This window comes from Triplophysa dalaica, chromosome 14 (genome assembly GCF_015846415.1).
Source record: "Triplophysa dalaica isolate WHDGS20190420 chromosome 14, ASM1584641v1, whole genome shotgun sequence".
NCBI lineage: Eukaryota > Metazoa > Chordata > Actinopteri > Cypriniformes > Nemacheilidae > Triplophysa > Triplophysa dalaica.
In genome coordinates, this window is record NC_079555.1 from 15,957,797 (window position 1) to 15,972,983 (window position 15,187).

Here is a 15,187-nt window from a genome sequence, read left to right on the forward strand (position 1 = left end):
ACAAATGCTAGATATTACATAGAATATTAGCTAAAACAGTTTATAATTGAGTCATTTTGGTATTGAATGAATTACTTAAATCATTATTTATCAAAATTACGTTGGCTCTCAACATTGCATTGGAAGTCTTCCAAATCAATTCGGCTAGGATGCTAAGGCACCCCCCCATGTAGGCAGCAGACAGCAAGAAATATACGTTTGTATATGAATGTGCAAGGAAATACAACATATAATGTTGTGAACACGCCTCATGCTTTTCAGAATTAACCTCTGCTTTTTACAGCCGCGCTAGGAGGAAACTGTTCCGAGAAAACAAGAATGGAAAAAATGACAGGATAAAAACACACATACACGTACGGCAAGAAAAAAGACTAACGCTCCGATGAATAATGCTAAACAACAAACGACAGCCCCAGCCTTCAAGTAGAACAATACCATCATTAGATAACGGGCTGTTCTCTTTCCGGAACCGACCCTTGGGTTAATGAACGTATCTGCATTGCTTTATGCACCATTACATGTCTTTATCTTCTCGCAGAGCTAATGCGATTCATGACAAAACTAAATGAAGAGATGTGCCGTGAAGCAATCTACAGCAGCCTTGTCACGAGCATGTCCCGAAGGCTATAAAAATACACATGAGCTCACTAGAGATGGAGGTGAAACTTATCTTGGGGGTAAACACAAGCTATCTGCCATTTTGTCAAGTGCTGTTTAATGTTGTATCAGTAGAAGGTATCTGAACATGTGTCATAGAGGAAGTTTATAAAAAACAAGTTGGAACAAGAATAAATGTGGCCAGTTGTTTTATATCAAACATAATAAGCTTATAGCTGGACTGATAAACTTGCATCATATTGATGTTGCCATTTAAAGAAGCAAACGCATGGTTAAACATGCAATACCTCTTAACCATTGTAAAATAACACTAACACAGCATAATAAACAGTAAAGAGCTAGTTCACCCAAAAATTCTGTCAACATTTCCTCACCTTCTTGTCATTTCGAGTCTGTATGACTTTCTATCTTCTTATACAAAAAAAGCTATTTTGAAGTATGTTGGTAACTGAACAGCGCAAGCACCCTTTGACTTGCATTGGTTTTCTCTCCTTACAATAGACGTCTGGTTTCCATCGCCAACTTTGGTTGATATGACCAAAAGAGTGCAACCTGTCAAAATCTCTCCACAGCACACTGCACAAAAATATATCTTCTGTAGTACAAATATCTAAACATTATTAAATGAAGATGCACTTTCTTGGAAAGAAAAGTCACCTTAGATATTTAGTCTCTTTTTAAGGAGCAAAATGTTTGAATTAATTAAGTTTATTGTAAAAACAAGCAAAACAAATCTGTAAAAATAAACTTCAATTAGGTACTTGAGAAACTAAATTCCTGTTTATTTTTCTCCCCCCATTGGCAGATTGTTTTGCTTGTTTCTACCATAAACTTATTTATGAAAATGATTTTTCATAAAACAAGACTAAATATCTTAGGTCACTTTTCTTGTCAAGTAATTGTGTATTGATTTAAGAAGTTTTAGGTATTTTTACTAAAACCAAGACAAAAATGCTTAGTAAGAATGTCATTTTTCCAGTACAGCACCTTATCCAAGAACTTTCAAAATATCTCAGGAAACCCTCAAAAGAATTGCAGGCTTTGTCAAATCAGTTAAGGTCAGTGATCATGACACAACAATATAGAAGAAAGGTGAAACACTCCTCCAAAGTAAATACAGCATTTCATTGTTTATATGGGGTATTCCCAGTGATGGCCATGTGATTGGGGGATTGATACATAACAGACATTTCACGTACCAAGCCGAAGTGGAATACTGAATCAATTTAACAGATTAAAGTTTAAGAAGTTGTAGTGACCAGGCCAAGTTTTGACAAAAGATGACGTGGCAGGACCCAAAAAGAGCAGCTCAAGCTGGAAAACCAATCGGATTTAAATCAGTTCCGTAGAGACGAGCAAACCATGATCCCTTCACAGAGATCAGCAGGGCTTGTGTCAGATTATGGTATTGTTAAATTCTGTCCGTCTGGATATTGGGCATTTTACACAGGGGTGATATACGTTAGTCTGTGTTACCTACTTGCACCAAAGGTTCAAATACAGCATTGTGTTTTTACTCGAGTCCCTTTTGAGTAATATTACATCTTGTTTGAAACTTTGCATCCATTTAGTTCTTTAAATAGGCAATATTAGAGAATATCATGCAATCACAACACTATTCAATTCACAAGAATAGCATATAGGCCGGAAGGATTTTGATGAGATATGTTTGAGTCCATATTGAAATATCTGAAGCATGGATGAGATTTCCTCGGTTAAAACGTAAAAGTCTTCTGCATAAACTACTGTAATAAAATCCAACTGGCACTTCTCAGCGTTCAGTCCCTTCACAATGATGTTACAGTGATGAATGTACGTTTCTCTCTTTATGTGCCAAAATTCATCTTCGCTATTTCAGTCAGTTATCCTGCTCCAATCATAATGTCCTTTTCCTTCACCTCACCTCTTTCAAATTCTCCTTTAACCCCCATACGCAATTCCATCAGGTCCCAATGGCAAATCAGATCGGCCCCAATAGCCATTAGGTCCTCCATTTAAAGAGATCTATGCAGTCATGAGAACTGGTTAGAGTTAATTACGTTGCCTGTCTGTGTTTAGCCTGTGGCCATATTGCACGCTGATGGTAAGATTATTGAGTTTTATCGCCGCTTTAATGGAGTGCTCCCCGCACCTCACGTCCATTTAGACCGTAGGGAGGGCTGTAAACCCCTTCTGAAGACTTAACACTGCAAGAACGACTTCTGTCCCAAACCGATAAGCAGCAGCAACAAAAGAAACTGATTTGGCTCATAAGGATTAAAAAAAAACGGAAAGGTTCTGCCGGCCATCCACGGTCAATGCAGGTTTATGACACAGTGCTAAAGTCCAAATTGCTGCATAGTTCTGAGTAAAGTTCACTGTGGCATTAAGCATAAAATCTGTTTTCGTACCAGTGAAACTACCTGTAGTCATGGTGACAGCTTAGGTGGCTCTGTGTCAGTGTTAACTTTGCTATTTACAATTGCAGAAGTCAAATACAAGATAGCTCAGGTTGCCATTGCCTCGGTTGGCCTATAGAGCTTAAAGTAATTCTTTAAGACGAAGGAATTTGTGAAATAATCTGATTTCAAAAATAAAAATCCCAGAGTACTAAGGCTCACAAGATTGGAAATAACATCTAAGATCCCTGGAGGAAGATCAAATCTGCCATATTTCTGACCCGATACGACACAAAGGAAACACAAACAAACACCTCACAGAACGGACCAAAATACAGATTCCCCTTCTGTCCAAAATACACCTCCAGCACTGATTCAACAGCACAGGAATAATGAATAATTTAGATCCAGAAATGAATAGGGTTTCAAGCAGACATACACCACTACGTAACACATTATGCACTATACCTGCTATCAATTATTTATATATAGAGTTTCTGTTTTATATTTAAATTTGATAGATGTCTCAGTCCTCAGTAATTCCACATATCATATTTTATTACATTCCCTTCTAAGGTGCCTCATTTCGGCCAAAATGTAAGGCAGCACCATCTACGTCAGGGGTTCTCAACCTTTTTGACTCCAAGCCTCCCCACTGTAATCAACAAGACGTGAATGGGAATACTAATATTTCTACAATCGGCAGCTAGAATCCCAATTAAACTACATATTTAAAATGAACATGACCTCAACTATACCACATCAATTTCAAGCTACTTTCACAAATGTGAAAAAGTAAACTTTTGCACTTACTCGAGGCATGATCACAAAGGCACAATACAAAGCTCAGCCGTATTGCTGTTGGTTTGCTGAAATTTGAAAGTTTCTTTTGCTAAACACATAATTGTTACTTGGTGAAAAATTGCCAAGCGCAATGAGAGCAGAAGTGGCTTAGCCGGCTTAGATTTGAGTGGAAGTATATCATCGCCCTGTAGGCATATACACCATTGTGCTTTACTGTGACGCGCACTTTAAAATAAATTGTGCTGACTTGAGTTTTTAAGTACAATTAAATTGGGCTTATATATTTTCATTCACATTTTGACAAGAGTTTATGTAACTTAAAATAAGTTGACGTGCATAACCTATTTAAATGAGTTGATCAATGTAAAGACATTTAAAAGTGTATAACAGTAAATTAAAACTACTTGTAAAGCCAATTGGATTGTACTTAAAAACTTAAGGCAGCAAAAAATATTTTATAAAATGCAGCTACTCATAAAATGTCCAGCCTGTACTTGCTTGCCTGTAAAAGTGTCTACCAATTGCATAAAGCATTGCTAAGAGTGCATAATGTGTTACTGCCTATGTAGAGCATTCCAAATGGGTCACTTGCAACGTTTCAGTTAGGCAGCTGCCTATTTGAAGCAGTAGGCAGCCCACTAGATTTTGGAACGGAGCCGTGAAACGGTCAAACTATCTATTACATTTGCCAAAACTTGTGCATAAAACAGAGTTCACTGCAGAGAAATCTATATTCAACAATGCAATACGCTCTACTTGACCTTACTCTACCAATGTGACTGATGGACCGGAAATCTCAACACTCCTTTCTGGACTCTTTATTTGATTGGACTGCCAAAACTATTTTAGACCAAATGAAATGTGACTAAAAAGCATTTGAATGAGGTCACTGGCTGACAAGCATCCACTGTTTAAAATATTTACGTTCAAAGCATTTTGTATTTTTATTTGCATACTGTTTAACATACCACTGTAGCATGAGTAGGAAGAATACAGTAAAATGCACTAGCTTCTTATTCAAATACAGCCACAAGTAATAGGTCTAAATACAGATAATACATATAGCAGCCATGGCTTTAAATAACAGCACATTTTTCAACACACTTTACACACCTCAGGGATAACAGCAACACTATGAATTTGCATGTTCCATTAATAGAAAAGCGCTGCTAATGTAAACATAATTAAAACGACAAACACAGCCCAAGTGAACACGTTTTAATTTACTTGGCCATATTATGCTTGCATGACCATTCTCACCGAGTGGATATGCGATGAGTCTCACACTCTCCTCTCTCAGTGTCTCACCCACACAGGCAACGTGGCATCAGCAAAGCAACTGACCGCACTGAATATTTAACAATATCTCCCCTTTTCTCCCATACTTTCTTTTCTTCACTCCCTCAGACTGTCAGCCGAGTCCTTAGTCAGCAGTAAATCCCACACATCGAGGGATCTGGCCCAGCGTGATCTGTCACAGAGTCTCCAGGCAGGAGAAGCGGTGGAGAAATAGAGTTTGAGGTCAGGCTGGCATGCCAAATACCACAGGAGATTGTGGGTAACAAACCAGCGATGTCTAACAACCCATCGCAGAGACACATGATCAAATGATGAGAAAAAATGTATGCAAGTAGATCAACGTAGGTCAAAAAGAAGATGTAGTAGCTTCAAAAAACACCAACACCAGATCTCAATAAGCATTTCCCAAAGGCTCATGGGAGTTCTCCCTGTGCTAAGAAATTCAGGGCACTGAGGTTTGTAGAGAACCCTCTGTGTTGTCCTTTGAGTGCTCACGGCAGGGGCCGAGCCCCGCTCCTCATCCCCCAGGACAGACATATTGTCTATTCTCATTCAACTCTCTTCACATGTGGAGAAAACCAATGAATGTGACTTAATATAGCTGCAATTTGGTGCATTGTGGGGGATGAAACATTTCGATTGCAGACCTGTGATTGTATCCAGATGGAAAAAGAGCTCGGGGGGTCTTCATCACATGCTTCCTCGTCTTGCAAAACATTTAATGAAGTGGTTGTGCTATAAGCTAATAATATGAAGTAGGCAGCAGATTTCAGTGCTAACGGACCTGTTTGAAAACCACCAGCTTGATCAAACCTACTCACCACCTCCTACAACAAACAGCACGAGATTGTTATCAGTCCTCACTTAAACTGACACAATGGATCTTTACATGTCTGAGGGGGCTGCGAATGTGAACGCACATTTAGCTAAAGGGTCATCACAACTGGTCCACAACACACAGTCGAACGGACACTGATGTTTTCTCAAAAATGACCTTTGGCCCTCAAACCCAACAGACTTTAATAAAATGCAAGTGACCTTTGCCATCGGCCCTTTCATTTTCATATTAGCTCTTGTGACCCTGGGTCACAGAATACAGGAAGGCATGATGGGATTGATGAGAAGGGTCACGGAGGGCTATTGTTTAACGTAAAGCTGGACTTTTCGTCCTCATCTGTTGACTCATGACGGGAGAGAAACGACTGTTGAGAGGTCAAAGACAATAGAGAAGAATGTTTCGCAGTTATTGTGTGGGTAAGGTTTGCATGAGGTGCAAAAGTAAACACGCCACTCTTGAGCTGCAGGGTGCTATTTCACCCTCAGGTTACATATACGAATGGAAAGCTATCTGACAATATCAGGTCCTAATCTGGCTGGCCGGCTTTTAAGTACTCCACCGGTAGATAGTATTTTTTACGTTTTTAGGCTGCAAATATGATGTTTCTGAAGCTAACCAATTTGCTAGCATTGCAATGTTAGCAGGGAATAACAAATACATCTCTCCATCCATCCATCCATTTTCTACCGCTTATCCGAACTACCTCGGGTCACGGGGAGCCTGCGCCTATCTCAGGAGTCATCGGGCATCAAGGCAGGATACACCCTGGATGGAGTGCCAACCCATCATCTCTATTTGTCAAAAAATGGACACAAAAAGCTTTTCGTACCCTAGAAAAACGCCAATGCAATCCAAATCAAATATTTCTTTACACACTGCCCGGGTTGCCAGATCTGCTAACAAAACAAATCCAGTGGTCATTGAAAACTAGCTGTAAACTGCAGACTTGGCAACACTGTGCAGAACTTCAGTTTTTGAGTTCATACTTCATCTCTGGACGAATGTACAAAGTCAAGATTGACGGCAGAGAATTGTTCTTAAGGTGTTTTCAGCTATAACTATATATATATTTTTTTTGTCTTTTGCTTGTATAAAACAGGTACATGTGTGCTTTCCAATATTTAATGCCGTAAAGATGTTGCTCTAAACAATGTATTTTGGAAATTTGATTGAGATTCAAATGTTTTCTATTGATATGATTACTTTAGGTCCACATCACCCCTTTCAATAGAATAGAAATTTCATTTGGATCAACCTTAACTGGAACGATTAAGTTTACATGAAGGCTTTTCAGTCCTACTGAGCCATCAATTCTATTGCAAACTGATTGTGTGGTTGCATATAAACATATCCAGTGAATCAGTGAGGTTCGTTGGGCAAAAGTGACGACAAGCTTTTTGGATCGATTCTACAGTCTTGATGTATTAAAACAACAGCGGAACATGAAGTGAAGACGCGGCTGCATCACTGTTGTGAAGGACATGATGTTTTGACAGGGTTACTGTCAAAGCTTCATGTTAGGGCTGCACGATATATCGAAAAATTATCGTTCTCGCGATAATAGTATATGCGATATACGTATCGCAGAGAGTTGCGATAAGTGTAATTTATTGTGCCAAGCATTTGTGTGTTGCATGCGTAGGTTGTCCAAATTTGACCAATCAGATCGGGCTTGCCGCTTTACTATCTTTATACCCGCCTCCAAGTAGTTAAGGTGCTATATGCTATTGGCTAGAGGGTCGAAAGGTGAACCTAGCGGCTCAGAGCATAGAGTGGAAAATAAATATGGCAGGAGTAAGGTTAGATACAAGCGAGGAAAATGACATCAGCGAAGAACTTGTGCCTAAAAAGAAATGCACGTCTGAAATATGGCAGTATTTTGGCTTCAAGAGAGAAGACGTGTCACAAATGCAGGTACTGTGTAAGTCGTGCCGAAAAACTGTGGTTACGTCGAGAGGAAATACAACTAATCTCCACAGTCATCTGGAACACAACCACAGGGAGCTATTTGAAGACTTTCGAAAGTGTAAGGCAATATCCACCAAAACTGCTAACGAAAAGCCAAGTAACAATAAGGGAGCCGTACAGACAACCATCGATCAAAGTTTTACAAATTCAACGTCTTACGGGAAAACGTCGAAACGCCACAAGGAATTAACGGATGCTGTCACACGCTTTTTAGCTAAAGACATGATGCCTGTTAACACTGTGAGCAAAGAAGGCTTTGTGGGTCTAATTAACAAATTAGACCGAAGATATCAGCTGCCATCGAGAAATTATTTTTCTCATGTCGCAATTCCACAGATGTACGACACCTGTGTGAAGACAGTGAGCTCCGAGCTGCGCCAATTGGATTTCTACGCTAGCACCACTGACCTGTGGTCCAGTCGTACCACTGAGCCCTACATGAGCTACACCGTTCACTTTCTTACTCAAGACTTTGAATTAAAAACACGCTGTCTGGGTGTTGTGTATTTCCCCGAATCCCACACCAGTGAAAACATAGCCCATGGGCTGCGGGATGTTTTAGCCAGCTGGAACTTAAAAGAGGAAAATCAAGTGTCCATTACAACCGACAACGGCGCTAATGTGGTGAAAGCTACCGAACTTAATAATTGGGTCAGACTACAATGCTTTGGACACCGCTTGCATCTGGCCATCGGTGAGTGTTTATATTTGCAATAATAAAATTAAAACGGAAAAAAACGGTAGTTGTTTGTATAGTTAGTAAAGTGTCCCAGGGAACACACATACTGACATTTTTTTTTAACCTGAATGCAATGTAAGTCGCTTTGGATAAAAGCGTCTGCTAAATGCATAAATATAAATATAGTTGCATGTAGACTAGACATGATTTTTAGATTAGAGGAATATCTATTACCTGTTTATTTTAGTATGATTATTACTTATATAAATTATAAACAAAATAGCATTTCTCTGGGGGAATGTTATATCGCAAGAAATATCGTTATCGCAATATTCAAAAACGTTATCGCATATCGCATATTTTCCCAATATCGTGCAGCCCTACTTCATGTTGTTTTCTTGTTCAGTGAGGAAACAAAGGCAGTTGATGGTTGAATTTTTAATGTTTAGGCGAATATCAATTTTTAATGAAACCCCCCATTTCCTCTCGTTTTCCAGACCACCCATAGTGTCAGAGTGTGCAATGTTGCAACACTCAGATATCTAATGAAATGTGCAAGGATGTGAACTTTCAGGAACAAAACTGGCATGATAGTGTACCCGTGATTATACAGGTTTGTTCGAAAATTCGATACGCACTGACACTATTCAACCCCGGTTATCTGTCAGAGTACAGCAAGGACAGTAAAGCTCTGGTCATGGTGCTTGCAACACCAAAGTCATGGGTTCGAATCGAACACGTATACTCATCTATAGGAATAGACAAAAGTGATGTCATTTTTGAACAATATTTGCTTTTCATGACTCCTCAGATTCGACTGAAGCAAATTATGGGATGTATGCAATAGAGTGTACAAAACACTCAACTTTTAAAGTATTTATTGGACAAAATGAATTTGCAAATTAAACACAAACTATTGGCCCTTGAATCAAAAAGCATTGCTATGTGTTTCATGTAATTTTTTGGCAAGCTTCTGTAAACTTTTCTCAAAGCTAGGCTTCACTTTAACTTCAACTTCATTCCAAGCACACCAACACATAGTGCATACAACAAAGTACATCTTAAGTACATCTTTTATAACAGATTTGAATGAAGACATGTCAATCGAACACATGGACACATAGAGGTTTGACCACTACTGTATATATTATATATGATATGCACTGAATATCACTTTGGATAAAACACTGTGGCAAATGCATAAATGTAAGTAGTGAAATATCATAAATTCCCTCGATACGGTTATGCAAATGCAGAAAATATTAAAAACTGCTTTTACGCGAATATCACTCGTGTGCTGTGGATGATGACAACTATAGTCATTAATGTCCCATCTGTGTTTCCATGTGTGCACTGACACTAGACATGGGCATTCAAATCAATCCTGATTCAGGGACCCTAAGTTGTGTAACTATTCCTTATATACACCTTCAGTTTTTATTTTCATGATTCAATAGAAGTGAATGTTGGATTATGTGTCACAGCACCTAAACCTCAGGCCTTTACAACCCCATCAAAAGCTCTGCTGTAACCGACCTCAGTGCTAAAAACAGCATTGTGGACTCCTGTGTTGCATAACTCATCTCACAAGAAAGAGAGGCCTCTAATGTTTTGTGTACCTGCGAGGGTCAGAATTTATTAATGTGTGTGACCATGGACTTTATCCGCCAACACGCACACTGTTCTGTCGTGACTCATATATAGTGCATAAAGTATACAACGTAGTATACGTGTGGTGTGGAAAATGCAGTCGCGTTGAGGAAGATATATTGTAACTCATATTATTATACGCCTCGTCTGAATGCTTGATTCTTATTGGCCAGTCGTGACATTTGCAGGTTCGTTATTTCCAGATAACAACTCTCAAAACAAATTCAAACTCACGGGAACCCAGATGCAGCAAATCATTTTTAACGTTTTTTACAAATTAAATATAAACACGTAATTTAATAACATATTGACATTATATTTACAAATTATTTTACCAAATTGCCTGTTCGTGACATTTGAAGGTCGTTTATTACCTTAAAACCGAAAGTAAACGGCTTTTCCTAGTGGAAGGTCTGTATGAAGTAATAATGATTTAATAAAATATTTCAAATTCACATTTCATGTCCAGTTTTTTATCATGTGGCAAGTAGCTGCCTGTACATTATCCCTTTCATAAAAGAAACAGCTAGGACTGTCACAAAGTGCATTATCGAGGCCAAAAGAATTCACTCTACTGATATGATCACAATATTTATCTAAATGTTTTTATGAACTGATAATACTACAGCATCAGTCAAATTCATCTTTAATTTAGTTTACTTTGTCTTTTTGGCCAACAAATTACAATTAAAATTTGAGTTTAAGGATAAGACGGACAGTTTGAACAGTTTGCCTTTTGGGTGCTGAATTATTTACAATATAACAATAAATAACGATTGATTACATATTTTTTAATTTTACGGTTATTTACAATACCAGGATATTGAAGATGTGCTTAAACATCAAGACCATGAAATAAAATCACTATCGACAAATCTAAATGGTGATAAAAAAATCCAATTTAATTTCAATGAACATATACATACTGGTAATATTGTTGCACAAGATACATCATGATAATATTCATTATTATTAAGGTTTGAGCTTAATAAATAGAGTAAAAAATAGCTGTCTCAATGCTAAAAATACTTAAACACAGTTTCATTTTGTCAAACAACGCTGTTGATACTACACAGGACAAGGTGATAAAGAAACACGGCTTTCTCTCAAGAAAGGCCATCTGTCATGTGTGTGTTTCAGTGTGGCCATCTAATCACCCTAAGCCAAGCATTACCCATGTGTGTGTACACAGTTGGTGACCAGCACCACATTCACATACAGAGCTCGTTTACAACCTTAGGTGTCAACAACTTCAGAGAATGAGGATGTTTTTACCAGTATTATCAATATACAGCTCTCTGGTGTTCCATCAGGCTGTAAAATGAGTCTAAATGTCCTGCGATGCCAACCGAAATGTGTCGGTAATACAACAAGAGGAGAACAGATGGATAGATACAGCTATGGTTAGAAGGTTTATTGAGCTGACATTACATTTTAAGTGAAGTAATTCTTGCACCATTAGCACTTTGCAACAAAACTGTAAAGATAAAGGCTTCTCCAAACAGTCCTACTGGCTGCCTTTGGTAAAAAAACAGAAAGTCCCACCCAAGACTATAGTGCCAATGTTGCCGTATTGATTTTAACTGGATCTCAGACACACACCAGCAATGTTTTAATGTTTATATTTTTGAGGGAAAATATGTCTATGCACATTAAGCAGGGATAGGACACGGTTTTCATCATTAGTCATAAGTATTACACGGCTTGATGGAATGCTTGATTCTGATTGGCCAGTCGCGACATTTGCAGGTTTGTTATTTCCAGATAACAACCTCGCAAAAATCTTTTTGACATGTTTTTGACAAATTAAATAAAAATATATATTTTAATAACATATATGCCATTATATACACAAATGATTAAACCAAATTGCCTGTTCGTGACATTTCAACATCGTTTCTTACCTTAAAACCAAAAGTAAATGGCTTTTCCTTGCAAAAGGTCTGCATTTTGTAAAAATTAGCTAAATAATATTTCATTTAAAAAATTTCATTTAATGCCCAGTTTTTTTCTCATGTGGCAAGTAGCCGTGTAATAAGCAGGATAATGTTCAAGTAGCGGGCTGTTATACCGAATTAACTATAATTGCTTACTTAATTTTGTTTAATTACTCATATTCTGTAACACTACACTTTATATATTGTATATAATTTTCTATACTTTAACAGCCTATACATTACATATATTAAACAATTTTGGTAACTCTATTCCAAGCACTCCATATCATGTTTTACTATTTTTGCATAATACATATTTACATAATACATTTTGTTTTCCTTTGTTGTTTTTCTTCTAATACACATTGTACATTTTTCTATTTACTGCAGATTAACTGTGATTTTACCAAATCTACCTCTTCTACAGAATAACATTAAAATGTTTGCGTAAGATAAAATAGAAAGCCATCCTGAATCTTGGAAAAGCTATATTAATAGACTTCATGCCCCTCAAGCTTATTGTCACAAAGCGAAATAAAACACAACCATTCCAAACACACACAATTTCCCACAATCACTCCCCCGAGCACATACACACATAGCACCCAAACACACATTACCCCTCCCTGAGTGTACAAACACACACACTGATTGAAGATTGCTTGGCTTGTGTGAAGTGAAACAGGGACATTACTCTGCTCTGAGTGTGAGATTACTAAACGCTGAGCTACAGATGTGTGACTGCACACACAGAGACGCTGAAGTGTGTTAAGGGACTAACAGCTGTTGGAGAAGCACACGGGGAGCTCTACATTTGTGCTTCAGTGGAGAGAAATGTGGTTTAATTAGCAGTAACCTTTCCAGTATCAAGAGACCATCACACACACACATGCACTCAGTCTCATAGACAGAAGCAGTAGTTAAAGCACGCTCATCCTTATTCGCACACATAGAAAGTTAAAACACAACCACCAGAGTGTTGACATATAGGTGAGTTATTAGGATAACACAAAGTGTGTCATTTTAATAGGTATAGGTATGTACGGGCAATTCTGAGACTAAAATCATGCACGACTGAGTGTATGAAGTGTGTTATGTTGCACACTGGTAAGGGGTCAAAAATCTGTGCCTAAACTGTGCCGTTACATAAGGACATTCTAAAATATGTATGGGTAGCAAATAATAAATGAATAATGATGTTTTCTGCTGCAACTGGCAACCTTTTTCATTTTAATCACCTTTTTTTCGTTCCTAAGTAATTTAAAATACTCCAGCTGTGAGATTAATGAGCTTTAAAAAAAAACGGAATATTTAGTTTCTCAATTAATGACATCATAAAAATGTGCAAATAAAACTGATAAAATAATGAACATATATAATTTTTTATATATATTTATGAATAATTTCTGTTTTCTAAATTGACAGTATATCAGTTTTAGTCCGTCTTTACAAATTATATTATCATAATAACTACATTTATATATATATATATATATATTTATATATATATATTGTGTAATTATACATTTATAAAATTGCCTACATTTTATATTAAAACCGTTGTTTTTGGCTCTATTGTCAAACAAATGAACTAATGCTTTTCTCAACACAGAAAGGTCGCAATCCTATTTTATGACATTTTAATCAAACAAACGGCACACTTAAAGAAAGACATAAGCAAAAGTTCTCACCCCTTTCACCTTGTCTCACGCAGGCAGGTTCAATGTAAAAGCAAGCATACAGAAATCCCTTTATCCATGCTGGACAAATGACAAGGATGCTTAAAATCCCGGCCGCGGAGTTCTGCTTACATCCACACAAGTGAGTGAATTTGAGAGACAGGTGTGCCCTCAATGTACCAACCGATGATTTTAGTGCATGATCACAAAGAAACGAACAGGAACTCTCAGTCGAAACCTTTCAGCGGTGATGGAATCAATGACACAGATATCCCTTATTCATTTAGACAAGGGCTAAAAGAAGATGCTCCAAAATCTCAGAGATGGAGTCCCGGGAAGGTTGGAATAATATGTAGTCCATGCCTCCAAGGATCAGAGATTCCTTAAAGAGAGAGAAAGAAGCAGTGTGCATCGAGATCTTACCCTGCAGAGCACTTCTAGGAGAAGAGACGAGTGGCAGACATCCTTAAACAGCTTTGCACGGACACATTCGCTGTTCTATTCCATCTTTCCTACGTCTCGGAGCTTGTGGGCAGTGTTAATCGCCCGCCGTTGTGCTCTGATCTGCAGCTGAAAGGTACAGAGCAAGGAAAGCACCTCCCCCACCTCGGCTAATCCGTCCCTCTCTGACGGTCTCAGCCAATCAGAGCGAAAGGACCGCCCACAGGCATGTCCCTCCTTTCTCATGCACTAACACTGCCACATTATACACTGGATACTCTATTACTCTCAGACTGAAGCACAGATACACATCAAGTCAGGTTACTAAAAAAGGGCAGAAAAGTTCAGTTAGAATGTGTGGATATGGTGGGCATAGGGGTGTAAATAATTATATATGACTGACATATATTGTTTATGTGATTTAATTGAAAGTCAAATGCAGCAACAAAGTAACTCTTCAATATTGCTCTTTTCCGATAATCGTACATTTTTATACGGTTCACATCGCTCAGGTCTCAAGTGTGGCAACACAAAGCAGAATAAAAGTGCCACTAGAAGTCGTCTGTCCAAAGCTAAAATAGAAAACAAATTAAAAGCTTTTCAACGTCTTATCATCAAGACATGAAAAGTAAAACAACGTATAATATTTGATTATAGTGGAATTGTTAACACCCTGTCTATCAAAATGGAGGAAAATCCAAAAGTCTAGCGCAACCAGAAGTTAATTCGATTTTAGTCAGAGTTAGCGATCTGAGGCAACATTGCCAAGCAAGGGTTAACAGTTAAACCTATATCAAATGCCACAACAACATCATATTTGGCAAATCTAAAAGATCTAAACATATATTTGCATAAAGCATGTTAATTTAATCCGACCAATCACAATACAAGAGTCA

At 37.8% G+C, this 15,187-nt stretch overlaps 2 protein-coding genes across 6 annotated transcripts in view; one reads left to right on the top strand and one right to left on the bottom strand.

The window, feature by feature from the left end:
* Positions 1–15,187, bottom strand: part of large2 (LARGE xylosyl- and glucuronyltransferase 2) — a 104,831-nt gene that overhangs the window by 35,027 nt on the left and 54,617 nt on the right. Inside the window, exon 1 of one of the 5 annotated variants that reach the window (XM_056766497.1) lies at positions 13,863–14,396. The exons of 2 other annotated variants lie outside the window; for them this stretch is intronic. The gene's annotated coding sequence lies outside the window, so the exon portion shown is untranslated. Of the gene's footprint in view, positions 1–2,521; positions 2,754–13,862; positions 14,397–15,187 lie in introns of those variants that run through there. 2 more of the 5 variants (XM_056766499.1, XM_056766502.1) reach the window with 2 other exon arrangements.
* LOC130435713 (E3 SUMO-protein ligase ZBED1-like) overlaps positions 7,627–15,187 on the top strand; it is a 58,413-nt gene continuing 50,852 nt past the window's right edge. Inside the window, exon 1 of the mRNA XM_056766504.1 lies at positions 7,627–8,599. Coding sequence (XP_056622482.1) covers positions 7,723–8,599 — 877 coding nt within the window. The 5' untranslated portion in view covers positions 7,627–7,722. The remainder of the gene's footprint in view (positions 8,600–15,187) is intronic.